We start from the raw sequence: 19,461 nt of genomic DNA on the forward strand, positions 1-19,461 counted from the left end.
AAAACTACAGCTTTAGTACGAATGGACTTTGTATTCAGGCTTGGTGTGTGTGTGTGTGTTTGTGTTTGATAATATTAGCTTGGTCGATTAAAGGCATTTAAGATGGTCTGATCATGTAACTGTTACAGACATTCCACACAGCATTGGTAAGGATAGCAATTGTTGTTTAGTTTCAATTTGAAAGCTTACTCTGATCATGTAGTTTAATAGTAGAACCATTTTTTTTTTCTGTGAAATAATTCCGTCTGCATTCACGAAAACTGTAAATGCTGTAAATGAAAACCTAAAAGAAATTGCAACAGCTGATTTTAGTTGTTGCAAGGACAATGTTTTTACAAGTGCTGAAAATTGTGAATGGACTGGTTCTATACTGTTTTGGCCCAACTCACAAAAATGATATGAGCCCATATAGTCACTGGCTTTGGACGCACACTTAATATCACACTTCTCAACAGTTGATCTTCTTATTACTGCTTGTTGTTTTTTTAATGGAGCTGGAATCCAAGTATTCTTGTCAATTGTACATAATCTTTGTAACATTTTTTTTCTGTAAACACTGCCCTTTTTAATGTTTATAATACAATTTCTTGTATATCTTTTAAACTCAATTTAGCCCTTTGGGCTGCGATGTTTGAATTTTTAGTAAACCTGAGCCCAATTTCATAGAGCTGCTTAAGCACAAAATTCTGCTTTAAAGCAAAAAAATCCTTGCTCAGTAAAATCAGATTACCGGCCAAGACTTTACTCAATTGTTATGCTAAGCAAATAACGGCTAAAATACCAGTCACATACCGGCTAAATACAAAGTATATGGCATGAAACTTTGTCCAGTAACATGTGTAAAATAAGCAAGTTATTTTCGTGCTTAAGCAAAATTTTTGCTTAAGCAGCTCTATGAAACTGGCCCCAGTACTAATAACATAGGCAGAAATACTATCTACGATAGTTTCTTTTAAACATAGCTCTATGTATTCTTATTCGGGTGATGTATAAACATGTAAACATGATTATGGTTTTTCCTGTGTAATTCATTGTCTAGATGCTTTTCACGCTTTCTTTTTCAGGGTCTAAAATTAATTTTAAAAATTGTGGTGGTCAAACTTTTGGTATTTTTTCCATTTATGCTATTTGTAGTTTCAAGTTTTTGATCTTTCAAGTGTTCCAAATTCCAAAGGTATACTTTACCTTTTTAAGTTACTATCTAATCCCAACATGAACCCCAGAATCCCAGTGTTCATAATAACAAATATTCAATTCAATTCAATAATATGCTTATTCCATTACTCCTTTTTTTTGGAAAATAAAACAATTATGGGAATAAATCAGTACATGGAAATGTAACAAAATCAAAAGCACATTAAGTATATAAAATAAGGACAATGTTTTTACATGTGTTGAAAACTGTGTTTTGGTTCAAACTACTTTATTCCACAAAATTGATTACTGTTAACAGGGGTGGCTTATTGGACACAACAAAGAAAAACTATTAGTTCAGGTACTTGTTAATATTTCTAACATTTATTTTAGGAAAAACCGGTCACATTCGTCCAAAGCCATCGAATGTTACGGTCTTTCAATCTCATGTTTTATGGTTGTCATTGTCTGTGACTAAAAAAAATTCAGCTCAACTATAGTCATGTGTAACCCCTTTCACAAACTGTATTATGTTTCCATTGCAGCAGTAGAGCATGACGGGCTCTAAGTGTGTATGTTGGAAAAACTCATTGAATGTCTCCCACTTTTTCTTTTATTATAGGGACATTAATGTGTTGTTTAGCATCAAAGAGTTCATGGGATTCTGGGGCATTGCAGGAAAGGGGTTATCCATTTTGGTTTGAGGTAATATCATGTGTACTTGCTGGGTAGATTATGTTTATGAAAGCTTATAGATTATGATTATGAGAGCTTGTCTTGCTTTGTATTCAATCTACTACCGTGGAGTAGATTTGCAGAATTCAAGAGAGTCCTGCTTTTTAACTCTGGGCGGAAGGTAGAAAAATCGGCCAGGCTACTACTTTATAGCTTATTAACTTCACTACCGGCGGAGTGAGTTCTTAATTGGTCTCAACTTTTCGTTTAGCTTGCTCTAGTCATCGTCGAAGCAGGGGCGTCAATCCGTCTTGAAAGGTGGGGGGGACATAACATTTACGGCGTGGGGTCCGGGGTTTTTTTGTCCGTAGATGCTCTCTGGTGCAATCTATGGAGTCTGAGGGGTGATGTTCCCCCCTCTCAGATTTAATGCCTATTTCAAGCTATGATGCACCTATTTTTGCTATCATGGTTATTGTACCTAAAAAACAACTCACTGTATGGCTTCGTAATATCCATTTTGTTTCTGCATTATAATGCTCAGACGGCAGTTCATCCCTGGTGGGTATTAAAGATGGAGCCTGCTATAAAGCTGAACGCGAAGCCTTTTATGGCCTTGGGTCCGGGCCTAAGGGCTCGGGAAAATTTTGCATTCTAGATGCTCTGAGGTGCAATCTAAGGCCAATAAGAGGTATACGGAATGGCACAGAACATTGTAAAATGTGAGCAGCAGTAGAACCTTTTGAGTTAACAGCATCTTCAAGTGCGGATCTATGAACCAAGTTTTAGGGGGAAAATCTGTGAGAGAGTAAGCACATGAGTGTGAAACCTTTACGGCATGGGTCCGGGCCCGCTTAAGGGCCCGGGAAAATTGTGCATCTTAGATGCTCTGTGGTGCAATATTTAGGCCAATAAGAGACTTACAGAATGGAACAGAACATCTGTAAAATGTGAGTATTTTGGGGTTGACAGCATCTTCAAGTGCGTGTCTTTGAACCAAGTGTTAGGGGGAGGGAATACTGTCAAAGAGTGAGCACGTAAGTGTGAAACCTTACGGCATGGGTCCGGGCCCGCTTAAGGGCCCGGGAAAGTTTTGCATTCTAGATGCTCTGTGGTGCAATTTTAGGCCAATAAGAGGCTTACAGAATGGAACAGAACATCTGTAAAGTGTGAGCAGCAGTAGAACCTTTTGAGTTGATAGCATCTTCAAGTGTGGGTCTTTGAACCAAGTGTTAGGGGGAGGGAATACTGTCAAAGAGTGAGCACGTAAGTGTGAAACCTTATGGCATGGGTCCGGGCCCGCTTAAGGGCCCGGGAAAATTTTGCATTCTAGATGCTCTGTGATGCAATCTAGGGCCAATTTTGTGGGGGGACATTTGATATAGTGTCCCCCACCCTTCAAAAAATTGTTATCAAAGGTTTAAGGTGGAAACTAATACCATTAATTGCTTTGTCACTGTTGCTATAATATTTACACACAGTGCACTATTTTATTGACCTGATTAAAGGTAAAGTATACATTTAATGTACTTTTTGTGCTTAAAAGCAGTGGACACTTTTGGTAAATACTCAAAATAATGATTAGTGGAAAAACTTAGTTGGGAGATGTTGATAGTAAAACATTGTCAGAAACGGCTCCCTCTGAAGTGACGGAATTTTCCGAGGAAGAAGTATTTTTCCACGAGTTTGATTTCGAGACCTCCGATTTAGAATTTTGAGGTCTCGAAATCATGCATCTGAAAGCACACAACTTCGTGTGGGAGTTGGGAGATGTTGATAGTATGAAACGGCGCCCTCTGAAGTGACGGAATTTTCCGAGAAAGAAGTATTTTTCCACGAATTTGATTTCGAGACCTCCGATTTAGAATTTTGAGGTCTCGAAATCATGCATCTGAAAGCACACAACTTCGTGTGACAAGGGTGTTTTTTCTTTCATAGTTATCTCGCAACTTCGACGACCAATTGAGCTCAAATTTTCACAGGTTTCTTATTTTATGCGTGGTCAGAAAGACCAAGTAGTGAGAAGACTGGTCTTTGACAATTACCAATAGTGTCCAGAGTCTTTAAGTGCCTCTATGGTATCGGGCCCAGTTCATTGTTTATCGTGATTTTTTCAACTTTAGCTGGTTAATATACAACATTAATTATTTTATTGCTTTGAATGTTTGTTCCCAAAATTTGTTAATGTGTGTCTTGTTTTTAAGACAGAAGTTTTTCTGTTCCAAATTATTCTGCTTTGAAAACACGTAATGTCTGTATTTATCATAAGATTACTTGTTTTCTAGTGGCAAACATGTAGTCCTTCACTCAATTAAACATTTAAACAGCCTCGGCTCTATATGCATGGCAACTGCGTATTGACATTTCGATACGTGGTTGTTTACACAATTCTGATGTTTGGTTGTTTGCATTTTGTAACATTGTGGACTATTTCTTCATTTGTCGTATAAATCTACAGTAGTGTGACATGTAAGAGATGCTGAGTCTAGGTTTATATCGAGTCCTGACGCTAAGCTTTGGTATCAGTGAAATCCTGCTCTTTAGCGGGATATCATTCGGCTGGACCTCGCTCGTCTTCATCCTGAAGCAAGATGGATACTTCAGTCACCTCTGTCCAGAAGCAACAAGGTCTCCCACCATCAACTCAACAGGAGCACCGGGTACCCCTAGCCAGGTGACAGTCTTTGGCCAGACAACACCGGCTTCCTTGGGAGTCGATGAGGTACCTTTGAGGGGTTTTCCAAGCTGCCCAGAGCAAGACGCCGAACTTCAGCTCATTTTCACCGTGGCTACCTTCTGTTATGAGTTTCTTCTCTTCCCGATGGGATTGATGTTGGATAAATTCGGAACGCTGTTCATGAGAATGCTGACAAGGTAAAGCGTTTCTTTCTGAATCAAACAACCTGGTATTTTTACCCTAGCAGAGTCTTTCTCATTCAGCCTTCGAGAAAGACTGCAAGGGTCGAAACGTCAGACCATTTTGCATTTATGCCTTGTACGTTTTGGTTTGGTAAGCAGTTTACAATCAGCTAATGGTATTTTCTAGTTTTAAATCATTCAGAAGAGAAAAGCATGTGAAAGAATATTTACTAAAGTATGTTTCAAGTAATGAAACCAAGAATGCGCTATCGGTGAATGTAATGTTGAGGAAACCGGTAAACGGAGACATGTAACCATAAAGTTATACATAAGAACTAGAGGGCGCACGAGTGATGCTTCGTGCACAAACGCTGCGGGACCGCAAGATGACAAGCGCGTCATTCTGCATGCGCGTTGAATATGAAATGCACGTTTGAGGTTTTTTTTATTGATGCTGTTTGTTCAACTTACAAAATGTCCGCACAAACACACGCTGTGAGATGCCAGTTTTGCAGTTTTGTCAACTTGGAAAATAACCGGAGCGCATATATAGGCCAGTGCGCCCTCTAGTTCTTACATATAACTGTATGCATGTAACTCACTCAGAATTTTCCTGATTTCTAAAACATGGTTGGGAAATTTCATCTCATTAGAAATCAATGATTTCTCCAGAAAAAGATCAGAACATACTGATCAAAACATCAAGTTGAAACCAACGGTTCTTTTCAGAACCACCCCAACTCATTTAGAGATAGTCATTACATGGTGTAACCGCAAACCTTAATTCCATATCATTAGAATTCATTTGCAACCAAAGTTTTAAAGGAACATTACAGAATTGGTAAGAAACAAAAATCGTAAAGATCACAGATTTACATAAAACTTACATGGTCTAATGATGATGATAGTAGAAAACATCCCTTGAAATATTTCTGTCTAAAATATCATATTTGATGAGAAATAAATAATCTAACTTCGCGTTTGGAGCTTATCGCTCAGTGAGCGTTTTATTCATTTTTATTTTGGCATCGATGCAATGCAAAATTTGTAATCGGTTTTTACACTATTCTCTCGTGACCCAGATGGCTGATCGATCTCAAACTTATACAGGTTTGTCAGTTTATGTCTATGGTGAATTACATGAAATGCTTACACTCCCAGTTTTGTGAGCAAAAAAACAATTATTTTGCACTGTACGCGTTTTGTAATAATGTCAAAGACTAGTGTTCTAACTTGGTTTATCCCATCATAAGCATAGAATAACAAGCCTGTGAAAATTTGAGCTCAATCGGTCGTCGAAGTTGCGAGAAAATGATGAAAGAAAGAAAAAACACCCCATTTCCCACAATGTTTTATACTACCAACAGATCTCCAAAGCTTGATATTAACAAGTCAGTTTTTAAGTTAATATTTGTTTTGAGTAGTTACCAAATGTGTACCTTCCCTTTAAAGGTTTGTTATAATTGGCAAGTTTGTTGAGCGCCAACAAAACATTTTGTGGTTGTTTTGGGGTGTTTTTTTTTTTTGACACAGCTGTTTTTTGGTGACCAGTTTGCTGTTAGTTGCTTTCAGTTCTAGAGAGACTGCCACAGAGCAGTCCCTCTGGAACTTAAAGGCAACTTTTAAAGGGTGTTTGTACTTTTTGTAGGACAAAAAACACAATGTCCACAGATTTGAAGATAATGATAGTAGAAAGCCTCCCTGAAAATATTACGTCCTGAGGTGCTGTAGTTTTGGGGAAACGAGTAAAACAATGTCATGAAAATAGTTTTTGTTTGATGAGACAAAAAATATTTTAAAGGCAGTGGACACTATTAGTAATCACTCAAAATAATTATTAGCATAAAACCTTTCTTACTGACGAGTAATGGGGGAGAGGTTGATGGTATAAAACATTGTGAGAAATGGCTCCCTCTGAAGTGCCATAGTTTTCGAGAGAGAAGTTATTTTCCATGAATTTGATTTCAAAACCTCAAGTTTAGAACTTGAGGTCTCAAAATCAACTAAGCGCACACAACTTTGTGTGTCAAGGGTATTTTTTCTTTCATTATTATCTTGGAAGTTCAATGACCGATTGAGCTCAAATTTTCACAGGTTTGTCATTTTATGTATATGTTGAGATAAAGCAAGATAGAAGACTGCTCTTTGACAATTACCAATAGTGTGCAGTGTCTTTAAGCATTACAAACGTAATTTCATGACACTGTTTTACTCATTTCTCAAAAACTACAGCACCTCAGTATTTTTGAAGGGAAGTTTTCCACTATCATTATCTTCAAACCTTGTAAGTTTAATGTAAATCTATGGACATTTTGAAAAAGTACCCAAATCCTTTAAAGGTTTGTTGTTATGGGCAAACTTGTTTAGCGCCAAAAACATAAACATTTTGTGGTTGTTTTTGTTTTTATTTTTGACGCAGCTGTTTTTTGGTGGCCAGTTTGCTGTTAGTTGCCCTCAGTTCTAGAGAGTCGACTGACGTCATCCTTCCAGCTATGTGTTTGTTGATAGTCGGTGGAATCGAACTGTTATTTGTTAATATGCAGGTAAGTTTATTTTATCATTTTTTTGTCTAAAGACACCGCACACCTTTGGTAATTGTCAAAGACCAGTCTTTTTACTTGGTGTATCTCAGCATATGCACAAAATAACAAACCTGTGAAAATTTGAACTCAATTAGTCGTCGAAGTTGCGAGACAGTAATGGAAGAAAAAACACCCTTGTCACACAAAGTAATGTGCTTTCAGATGCTCGATTTCGTGACCTCAGGTCTTGAAATAAAATTATAATATTTTAGTGGAAAGTTGCTTCTTTCTGGAAAACAATGTTACTTCAGAGGAAGCCGTTTCTCACAATTTTTTACTCTCCACAGCTCTCCATCTCTTGTTACCAAATCACTTTTTATGCTAACAATTATTTTGAGTAAATAAACTATTCTGGTGTGTTTCTTTCTGAAACTTGTATGCACATTATTGACAAGAGTGTGTGGTTTTTTTTTGCAGATTTCAAACTTATTTGGAAGAAAGAAGTCCACCTTCATTTCTCTTCTATCTGGATGCTTTGATTCGTCAGCATTTGTTTTTATCATCTTCAAGGTAATTTGCAAATTTAGATTAAACATATGGAATATTTCATTCTCTCTTACTATTGGTAATTGTCAAAGACCAGTCTTCTCACTTGGTGTATCTCAACTTATGCATACAATAACATACCTGTGAAAATTTGAGTTCATTTACAAGGTACTAATGAAAGGGACAAAAAACTTGTCACATGTGCTTTCAGATGCTTGATTTCGAGACCTCAAATTCTAAATCTGAGGTCTCAAAATCAAATTTGTGGAAATTACTTCTTTCTTAAAAACTATCTCACTCATTACCAAGTGAGGTTTTATGCTAATAATTATTTTGAGTTCTTACCAATAGTGTCGACTGCCTTTAAGCATAATTAATAATCCTGCGAATAGTGATCAAAAATGAACTATTCCTTTTGAGTGGCTGCAAGTGGTCAAACAACTAATTTGATTAAAAACAGTTTTTTACTAGGTGATTCTTGACATTACATCGGACCCAAATAATTTGGGACTTGGACTCAGACCTCGACAATTAGGACTGGGGCTCAAAGATTGAGGACGTTTTCAGTTTTGAATTGTTTTAGTGGAGCTTTCTTGTTATTGCAAAAGGTCTGTTCTTTTCCTGTTCGAGATTGTACCAATTCAAACTGCCAATATTTGCATCTTGCAATCAGGGAGATTTTGTACATCAATCGGGGAGATTTTTAGAATTTCATTCAACATGAACAGGGAAAAAAGTTTCCAAAAACAAAATTGGAGAGCTTTTGAAAGGTGTTCATTAGAACATGGAAAGATTGGTTGATTCTCAGGGAAAGATCCTATAGATCAAATCAGGGAGAAATGGCAGTTCTGCAACCTGTCCTTTAAAACCAAATATATCTCATTCTTATTTTTCAGTTTGGCTACGAGCAATATGGCATCACACTTCAGACTTCATTCTTCATCTGGGCGGGGCTGTCCTCCATACTCTGTCTTAATACGATCTTACTTCCAAAGAGAGGGCATATCCCCTACCCACTGCCCCCCGACTACAGGAAGAAAATAACCATTAGCGATCTGGAAGGAGTTGATGGTACCTATACTTTCAAATCGGAGGATAGTCAAACAGAAGATAATGGACGGTATTCTTCAGTGATGGGTAAAAAATTAGGAATATGAAATAAAAGGCCTAAAATGGTTTTGATACTTTAGTAGATAAAGTTTTTGGTGATGACCTGAATCCCTACTCACTATGAATGAAGATGTATGTAATATATTCAACCGGGCACCATCGACCTTTTCGCAAATTCCCATTGCGCAAACGCTAACTATCGAATGAGGGGCATGCTGGTCTAGCTAGCGGTCAACCTTGATCGCTAGCTAGACCAGCATGCACCTCGCTTTCTTCTATCTTGTATCTTTCTCTCATTGTTTAGTTTATTGTTCTCTTTATGCACTAAGAGGCTTTTTGCATTAGGCGCTTTACAAATGTCTTATTATTGTTATTATAACCAAATGGAGAGTAGACAACCAAAGGGAGTTTCAGTTTTAGATGTGGGAGGAAAATCCCCAGAGAATGATTCAAGGGAAAAACCCACGCTGTCAGTTATGGACTGAAAACCCAATCAAGATTTAAACCTGGGTCCTAGAGGCGAAACGCGAGGAAAGAAACCACTACGCCAACCCAACGGCTTGTGAGTCAATTGTTGAATATAAACAGTTCAGCTTAAAAACAAAAAATGATATATTCCGTATATGTTTAATAGGAATTACTATTTGGGTAAAGAACAATGTAATTTGTTATGTGCTTTTCTTTCATTCAACTGGCAGATAACAACTGTCTTTCGTTATGTTCGATACAGAAAAAAATAAAGCTCAGCTCAATAAAGATTTGGCCATTGAGGAAAACACATCATCAGACACTGAGCACCTAGAAACAGTGGACACTACATCAAAGGTGCCACATACATCAACAGAGGACATCTTATTATCACAGATACCATCCCCACCAATAGAGAACGCCACATCAGAGATGCCACACCTAGCAACAGATGACACTACATCATCACAAGAACCACACCCAGCAACCGATGACACTGCATCATCACACAAGCCACATCCAGCAACTGAGGATGCCACATCACCACATATGCCACACCCAGCAACGGATGACACTGCATCAACACAAGAACCACACCCAGCAACCGATGACACTGCATCATCACATAAGCAACACCGATCAACAGATGATACAGCAACATCACAACAGCCACACCCGGCCACAGATGAAACCAGATTATCACAACAAGAGCCACACCCAGAAACAGATGACAGTGTGTCATCACAAGAGCCACACCCAGCAACAGAGAATGCCACAGCCCAACAAGAGCCACACCCAACAACAGATGACACCAGATCATCACAACAAGAGCCACTACCAGCAATAGATGACATTGCATCATCACAAGAGCCACACCCAGCAACAGAGAATGCCACAGCCCAACAACAGCCACACCCAGCAACAGATGACACAGCAACATCACAAGAGCCAAACCCAACAACAGATGATACCAAATCATCAGAGAGGCCACACCTAGTAACATCAGAGAAGCCAAACCCATCAATTGAAGACATCGAAACACCAGTGTCCCAGGCCTCGTTAAACAATGGGGCAAATCGTGGACAGGTGGCATCCCAAGCCACGACAGACACCTCAACAGACCTCAGGGCACAACAAGCCACAGAGACCAAACTCAATGAGACAACATCTGAAGAAATGGACTCCAAATCATCACAGGATATGGATCTCTCTATTACAGAAGTTACTTCTTGTGCACAAAGCGTGACTGAAGCCATGAAGAAGTTACGCTACCCGTCTCTCCGATCGTGTTTATTATCGTTACCTACACTCTTCCTACTCATCTGGTTCTCATTGCTTCAACTCAACATGTTCTTCTTTCTTGGGACTCTCAACCCAGACTTGGAGCGACTGACAAACAATGATCAATCTTTGGGTGAGTATAGATTGATAATAGTTATCACAAAAGCGCGAGTTGCATTCGGACAAAATATAGCCCTTCTGAATTCCATTCCTAAAGGTACTGGACACTATAGGTAATTACTCAAAAACAATTTTTAGCATAAAAAATTACTTGGTAATGAGTAAAGGCGAGCTTTTGATAGTATAAAACATTGTGAGAAACGGCTCCCTCTGGAGTAGCGTATAGTTTTTGAGAGAGAAGTAATTTCTCACTAAAAATATTAGAGATTACGGGCCTGAAACTTTGTTAATGTATCTTAAAGCACACATAATTATAAAGCAAGGATGTTTTTTCTTTCGTAACTCTCTTGCAGCTTTGATGACCAATTGGGTAAAACAAATAAAAGATTTGTTATTTTTTGCATATGTTGAGATACACCAAGTTAGAATAAGCTGGTCTTTGACAATTACCAAGGTTTCCAGTGTCTTTAAGGAGGAAGAAGGCAGAGTTGGGTACAGGATGCATAGATGCACTAAACTTGACTCCACAAAAAGGCGTGCCCTGTTAATTCACGACGTAAAAGGAAACCATGCAATTCATGCAATTTCGAGGCATGTTTGTGTGGATTGTTAGTTTCTGCTTTTAAAAAATCTTTCTTACCATAGCGATTTCATAACAAACAATTTCAAACACTTTTCATGGACCAATTTGCCGTATCTAAGGCAATGTGTCACTTTAATAATGACTTTAACCCTCTGTTTTATATTTATTTGACATACAGTGAGTCAATATACGACAGCTTTGGCCTTCATCCAGGTCACCGGTGTATTCATATCGCCCCTCTGCGGACTTCTGCTGGATAGAAACAGAACCAAGAAGAGAATGGCAGGTAAATCTGTGTTGCTATCAACAAAACTAGTTTCTCTCTTAGAGACTAATACCTTGATCAGGATATAAGTGTTCAATGGATGGCATGGTTGGCTTGTGTGTAAAGCGCTCACCAAGGTGACCCCGGTTCGATTCCCGGCCAGGGCCATATGTGAGTTGAGTTGTGCGTTGGTTCTCTGCTGTGCCACGAGGGTTTTCCAGACTATCCGGTTTTCCTCCCTCAGGAAAAAATCAAACACTTTTGATCTTGGCTGTGCTCCGTGGTCATAATGGGTTGATGTGGCCGCGTCCTTCGCAACTCAGCTCTTAGCTGCAAGTAAAGATTAGCCCCCAAATTATTATTATCATAACATACCTCAAATGGGATTGTACGCTTGACAACTTGCCTAACGAGGGTTCCGCCTTTTGATTTGTTGAGAGGTTAATGCTCGAAAGGTAGGCTCTATAGACCTTTCTTTTGTATCGCCACAGCCCAAGTTTACTGAGCGGTCTAGCCCTATAATTGTGGTCTTCTTCTTATTTTCAACATTTTTTGTTCGGGGGTGCCAGTCAAAAGCATACAACCATTAAAAATGCTTTGTCAGATTTCTTTTTTTAAATGGATTTTTTGGAGTGAATGGTTTTTCAAAGAGTATCACCCGCTCTAATGAAAAAAAGTTTAGCTTTTACTTTTAACGGTCAGGAACCATGACAAAAGTTTAAACATTTCTTTTAAAACACATAAGAATTGGTCACGTGATATATTGTCGGGATCTCGACAAAAACTAATTTTGAGCACTTTATTTCACTGCTACTAATAATTGGCAGACTTTTTCGAGCAATGGCTTAAATGAAAGCTTGTAACATTCTCGACCCCCATCAAAATACCTATTTAATTTTAAATCAAAATTTTTGGGTAAAAACTCTGACATAGCATCTTTAACTGGAGCCAGGGATCTCACCCGAATTTACAATACAACCTGGGAAGCCGCAGCAGAGGGATCGTCTAAAGGGATGCAACTTTTTTAAAAGTGAAAAACAACTATTGGTGGTGCAATCTTCAATCCTGATTTTCTCCAAACGAGGATTTGGGGCTTGGGACCAGATAGGTCACTTCATGGGAAGTGGCAGCAGCAGAGTGTGGGTTCAATACCCAGTTATGAGACTCGTGGCCTTGAGCAAGTCACTTACAGTGGACACGATTGGTAATTGTCAAAGACCAGCCATCTCACTTGGTGTATCTCAACATGTACATAAGATAACAAACCTGTGAAAATTTGAGCTCAATCAGTCGTCGAAGTTGCGAGATAATAATGATAGAAAAAAACACCCTTGTCACATGAAGTTGTGTCAGCTTTCGGATGCTTGACCTCGCAACTTGAGGTCTCAAAATCAAATGTGTGGAAAATTACTTCTTTCTCGAAAACTACGTCACTTCGGAGGGAGCCGTTTCTCACAATGTTTTATACCATCAACTTCTCCCCATTACTCGTACCAAGTGAGGTTTCATGCTAATAATTATTTTGAGTAATTAGCAATAGTGTCCACTGCCTTTAAACATATTGTTTTGTAAATTAATGTTTGGAAGGTAGTGCATTCTGCTCTACCAGGCTCCTAGTTGCCTACATCATTATTATGGAATTTAAAGGGGCAACCCTGTTTCAGCTTCAGTAGTAGGTGACAACTTGCCCATAGTGGCAGTTGATTTGGGTGGATATAGCCAAGAGTAGTTTTAGTAGCCTCTCGCTTTGAAGTGGCCCACAAGCCTTGTTATATCTTATAAGTACTTTCCAGGTTTGTTTTTGCTTTGTAAAAGGCATCCCAGCCTACAATTCTTTGCTTTAAATGGGTCATGCCTCCATACAGTTTCAGTCTCTATAAAATCAAATTGTTAATATATTTTTATGGAAGTAAATATTGATTTGATTTGATTTGATTTGATTTGATTTGATTTGATTTGATTTGATTTGAATTGATTTGATTTGATTTGATTTGATTTGATTTGATTTGATTTGATTTGATTTGATAGCCAAAAACTCATTGTAAAAAAAAACATACAGGTGTATAAAAATCTTTTTTAAAGGCGACGAATTGATTGATTGAGTGTTTGTTTTGATTTTCAGGTGGTAAGAGGGGTCCATACCAGGATCTGTTCGACAGCTGCATAGTGTATGCGTTGACAACTTTCATGTACATTGCATTTAATGCAACTATGTTAGTCACAGTAATTGAAGTGCGGTATGCATCTTTCCTGCTCCATGCCTTCTCAAGGGGTTTTATGTACTCACTGGTAGCTACAGGATGTGCCCTGTTGTGAGTATAATAGTCATGAGATTTCTCCAGTTTTAACCAGAAAAACATTGGTTTTTAAACCCCCACCCCAAAAAAATTAATTAAAAAAAAAAATAAAAATAAATAAAATTATTTGATTTTATAACTTAGATAAAAATTCATAAAATTAAGATGAAAATCATTTGGAACACCGCAGAATGCAGAGAAGGTCTTATAAACCAAAGGTAAATGTACACAGGCTTTGCACTCTGAAGCTTTCGCACTCTCGCAAGCTTTCACGCTTTGTGTTCTCAAGCTTTCACGCTTTGTGTTCTCAAGCTTTTACGTTTTGTGTCCATAATTTAGGGGGTTTTTTTTCAACAGCCTATGACATTGTTGGTAAGAGGCAAAAACAAAAAGGAATGAAGAGGTTTTTCTCAAAATGACCACCCGATACATGTTTTTCAGACGAGGCAAGGCTATTTTTCAAAATTAATTTATTATGCTTAGATCGTTTAAATATATCCTCTTTTTTTTTCATTAGAAAACGGTATCTCTGTAGGCTGTAAGTCACAAGAAACCTGTAAAACTGAGCCTGTTGCCCAGTGCCCAATTTCATAGAGCTGCTAAGCACACACATTTGCTAAGCATGAAGTTTCTTTCTTGATAAAAAACAGGATTACCAACCAAATTTCCACTTGTTGTATATTGCTTGTTTTGGGATTCAGCTGTTGTCATGCTTATCCTGAAAATCATATGGAAATTTGGTTGGTAATCATGTTTTTATCAAGGAAGAAATTTCATGCTGAGCAAATTTTTGTGCTTAGCAGCTCTATGAAACTGGGCCCTGGTTTTAGCTTTGGTGTCCCTTCAAAAGTTTATAATAGAATTTAAGATTCTCCGATAGAAGTGTCCTTTTCAACATAACTTGGCCCGGGCTCTCAAAGATAACATGCAAGACCTGGGCCTAATTTCATAGCGCTGCTTAGCGGCCAATTTTGTGCTTACTGCACGACTTCCATTTCAAAGCGCTGCTAACCGTAAGCACACGAAAAGGCATGCTAACCTTCCGGTGCTTACCGCACAAAAATAAATGACGTCACAATGCTAATCCATAGTAAACACGCAATATGGCCGCCCAAATTTTCTGCTAATCTGTGAAATACGCTAAGGCTTAAGCAAATTTTTCTGCTGCAGTTAAAGCACGAAAATTTGCTTACCGTTAAGCAGCGCTATCAAATTGGGCCCTGAAGGGTGCTTGCTAAGTGATTCCAGAACATGGGGATAAAACTCCTAGTCTGACACGATGAGTTCTCTCTGGGTTTATTTACGTGCACCACGAAAAAGCTCTTCCTTGGGATTGCCTAGAACTGGTTGCCTGTAAAATGCTTTGTGTTACATGGACACTTTCTGAACGCAACTTCACTTAAAAGTTCACAGATTTACAAATAACTTACAGGGTTTACAGAAGGCAATGGTGAAAGATTTCTCTTGGAATATTATTCCATGAAATGCTTTACTTTTTGAGAAAACATTAAAACAATATCAATTCTCGATAGCGAGAATTACGGATTCATTTTGAACACAGGTCATGACACGGCGAAACGTGGGGAAACAAGAGTGGGTTTTCCCGTTATTTTTACCCGATCCCGATGACCGATTGAGCCTAAATTTTCAAAAGTTTGTTATTTTATATATAAATTATGATACACGAAGTGTGGGCTTTTGGACAATACTGTTTACCGAAAGTGTATAATGGCTTTAATAATGTTTCCCATTACTGCTGCCTTTAAATAGGCCATCTTACACTGTGGCACCTTACATTTATATTATTATCGCAATTTTTTATTTTTATTTTTTTATTCTCTGTTTTTTTGCTAGTTTCCCAATCCAGTATTTTGGCAGTACAACCGGCTTAGTGGAATCTCTGGCCTCCTTAGTGGGTCTGATCCAGAGACCTCTATTTACCCTTGTACAGAACCGTCTGAACAACAATCCATTCTGGGTAAGTTTTATTACTTCTTCTGTAAATACTTAACGTCAGTGTTTTTAAAGACTTCCTGTGCTCACCTTTTTGGAACTTCGTGAGTGAGTGTTTTACTTCGAAAATATCCTTGCCACAATGAAACTTTTTTTTTCTTTTTTTTCTGCAAGTCGCCTGACACACAAGGCCTTAAGGCCACTTCAAGGTGTGGGCTACAATTACTTTTCCAGAGGCCATTGCCACCTACTCCTAGGGCTGAAACAGGGTTACCCCTTTCACAGTCCATAAGAATAAACAAAAAATAGTAATAAACTTGTGGGTACAACCATACAATAATTCTCTTATGAAGAAGAATCAGCTCTGAAAAAAAAAAACGGTTTGGTTTATAAAACGTTTCGAACAGTATACTCCTCAGGAGATCAACACTCGCTCAAAAGAGAATTTGAAAGGGAAGGGACACATTTGGTCATCGTCAAAGACCAGTGTTCTCACTTGGTGTATCTCATCATAAGCATAAAATAACAAGCCGGTGAAAATTTGGGCTCAATCGGTCATCGAAGTTGCGAGAAAATAAAAGAAAAAACACCCTTGTTGGACGAATTTGTGTGCTTTCAGATAGGAATAAAAGACTTCTAGCTAGAAGTCTTTTATTATTTAAGTGAGAAATTACCTCTTTCTCAAAAATTACATACTTCAGAGGGAGTTGTTTCCAACAATGTTTTATACTATCAACAGCTCTCCAATGCTTGTTACCAAGGCAGTTTTTAAGTTAATATTTGTTTTGAGTAACTATCAAACGTGTACCTTCCCTTAACATGGTTGTACCTGCAAGTTTACTATTATTTGCAGTTTATTCTTATCCTTCACACAATGCAAAGCTTTATGGTAATTACACAAAATAATTATTAGCATAAAATTACTTTGTAACGAGTAATGGGGAGTGGTTGGTAGTATAAAACCTTGTGAGAAACGGCTCCCTCTGAAGTGGAGTGTTTTTCGAGACAGAGGTAATTTTCCTTGAATTTGATTTTGAGACCTCAGATTAAAAGCACACAACTTTGTGCGACAAGGGTTTTTTCTTTCCTAGTTATCTCTCAAATTAGATGACCAATTGACCTCAAATGTTCACAGGTTTGTTATTTTATGCATATGTTGACAGTATGGTGGCCCCGAAGGGACATCGCATAACGCAAACGTGTGCGCACACGTATGCAATGTCGTGAAACAAATCGCGAATATATGCGCACACGTATACAATATCGTGAAACAATTTGCGAATATGTGCGCACACGTATGCAATGTCGTGAAACAATTCGCGAATATGTGCGCACACGTATGCAATGTCGTGAAACAAATCGCGAATATGTGCGCACACGTATGCAATCTCGTGAACCAAATCGTGAATATGTGCACACACGTATGCAATTTCGTGAACCAAATCGTGAATATGTGCGCACACGAGTGCGATTTGTTTTGCAATGTCGTGAATTTTATTGCATACCATCTTGCATACCATTAGGATGATGTCATAGTTGTGGATAATTTGTTACCGATCTAGGGAGTACTGTGGCGCTACAGCAGGCTCCCTCTGTAAAGCATGTGTATACACAGGAACTTGGCACCAGGCCAAGGACGACCACACGCCTCGCTTGCCTCACAACAAAGACTACTGCTGCAATGACTACCGCTTATCTCACTGTTGGAAAGAAACCCCCCAGATCATTAGACATTTTATTCAAAGGTATGCAACATGGTATGCAATTAAATTCACGACATCGCAAATAATATTCGCAGACGTGTGCGCACATATTCGCGAATTGTTTCACGACATTGCATACGTGTGCGCACATATTCGCGAATTGTTTCACGACATTGCATACGTGTGCGCACATATTTGCGAATTGTTTCACGACATTGCATACGTGTGCGCACATATTCGCGAATTGTTTCACGACATTGCATTCGTGTGCGCACATATTTGCGAATTGTTTCACGACATTGCATACGTATGCGCACACGTTTGCGATATGCGATGTCCCTTCAGGACCACCATATGTTGAGATACAGCAAGTGAGAAGACTGGTCTTTGACAATAACCAATAGAGTCCAGTGTCTTTAAAAATTTACCAAGTCAGTTTCCCTCGTTGTTTATAATTTGTATTCCCTCATATGACAGATTTACATTGGCCTGATTGTGCTGAACGTCATCACTTTCATCTTTCCAATCTACATCTACATCTACGCTAAGAGTAGCTCCAAGTGGGCCGTCAAGTTACAAGACAGCGCCAAGAAAGAACTCACACTTAGATCAGACATGTGATCATATGTGAACTTAGTCTCAGGTGCCTGTTAATATGGACAGTTTGTAATTCTACCACCAGTACTCGGGTATGAACTTCTTGAGATGGACACCGGTAAATAATAAATTTCCTTTAGTATAATTAGTATTTTAGGTTTTCCCTGCCAATAGACACCTTGAATGTGAATGTGACGTCACATACTTAAAATGCGCCCTTACTGGGGTCAAAAAGCGCCCTCACTGGGCTTAAAGGAGACAATGATTGGATGATAGCTGTTCTCTGTGTAGTGTTTTGCGTTATGCATGGGGTCTATTTCAATAAAAATTCATTCAATTTCATTAACACCCCAGGTATTCAAATTTTGCATATTCTGCCGAATCCACTCAAACTAGGGTTTCTTTTTAGCTTTTAAAATGTATTCAATTCTGTATTCTTACACACATTTTTTAATTTTTTTTATGCAAGTCGCCAGACACACAAGGCCATGATTTTGTTCTGTTCATTCAAGGTCTTTTCAGTCATTCTATCTCATTTATAGTTATTCAAGACTATTCTTTCACCATTCCTTAATTGAATTTCTACTTTCTATTTACACTTGATGAAAGTGAACGGTTGACCAGCTCTTGCCGCTGGCTTTTAGGAAAATGAATGAGTTTTCAGCCTTATGAAATTGAATGATCTGGACTTCGTCTCTGTAAAATTATCAAGAACCAGGACTTGTTGGGATTAAACCACTCTAGTTGAAACCTCTTCGCCACACTTTGATTCCCTTATTATTATCATTTATAATAAATTATGTAAATGGTGCTCCTTATCCGCTGTATAATTGACCGCGTGAGGGCGCTCTTAAAAGTAATGTTATTGCTTCCAGTGGTATATTCATTCATAACCAAAACGGCTAGTTATAAAAGTTACACACCTATATTCCGACACCCCTATGTTCCGACACCCCTATGTTCCGACAACTCAGCCTATATTCCGACACCCCTATGTTCCGACACCCCTATATTCCGACACCTCTATGTTCCGACACCCCTATGTTCCGACACCCCTATGTTCCGACAACTCAACCTATATTCCGACACCCCTATGTTATTTTTGCAAATTATTACTCTGTTGATCAATAACAAAAACGCAACTTGTATTACAGCCAGGTTTCCCGGCGAATTTCTGCCGGGAACTAGGTTTGAATAGAAGTTGAATTTGTACTGGTTTAAAAGTGATGGGATCAAATTAGGATAATCGATTCACACATGATTTTGTTGCTTGTTGAGGCATGCATTTCTTTCTTTTTTTGTGGTTATAAACATGAGTTATGGCTCCCCGAGTTAGCTGGCAATAAAT

The 19,461-nt window shown here is 38.4% G+C and overlaps 1 protein-coding gene across 2 annotated transcripts in view; it reads left to right on the plus strand.

Moving 5' to 3' along the window:
- Window positions 1-19,091, plus strand: part of LOC139938281 (uncharacterized) — a 19,867-nt gene extending 776 nt beyond the window's left edge. Inside the window, exons 1-10 of one of the 2 annotated variants that reach the window (XM_071933695.1) lie at window positions 87-146; window positions 4,268-4,683; window positions 7,088-7,211; window positions 7,668-7,760; window positions 8,633-8,873; window positions 9,577-10,728; window positions 11,477-11,584; window positions 13,686-13,875; window positions 15,715-15,838; window positions 17,994-19,091. In XM_071933695.1, the coding sequence (XP_071789796.1) occupies window positions 4,286-4,683; window positions 7,088-7,211; window positions 7,668-7,760; window positions 8,633-8,873; window positions 9,577-10,728; window positions 11,477-11,584; window positions 13,686-13,875; window positions 15,715-15,838; window positions 17,994-18,137 (2,574 nt within the window). In that variant the 5' untranslated portion in view covers window positions 87-146; window positions 4,268-4,285 and the 3' untranslated portion in view covers window positions 18,138-19,091. Of the gene's footprint in view, window positions 1-86; window positions 147-4,267; window positions 4,684-7,087; window positions 7,212-7,667; window positions 7,761-8,632; window positions 8,874-9,576; window positions 10,729-11,476; window positions 11,585-13,685; window positions 13,876-15,714; window positions 15,839-17,993 lie in introns of those variants that run through there. The other variant, XM_071933696.1, reaches the window with a different exon arrangement.
- The last annotated feature ends 370 nt before the right edge of the window (window positions 19,092-19,461 follow it).

Source organism: Asterias amurensis, chromosome 6 (genome assembly GCF_032118995.1).
Source record: "Asterias amurensis chromosome 6, ASM3211899v1".
NCBI lineage: Eukaryota > Metazoa > Echinodermata > Asteroidea > Forcipulatida > Asteriidae > Asterias > Asterias amurensis.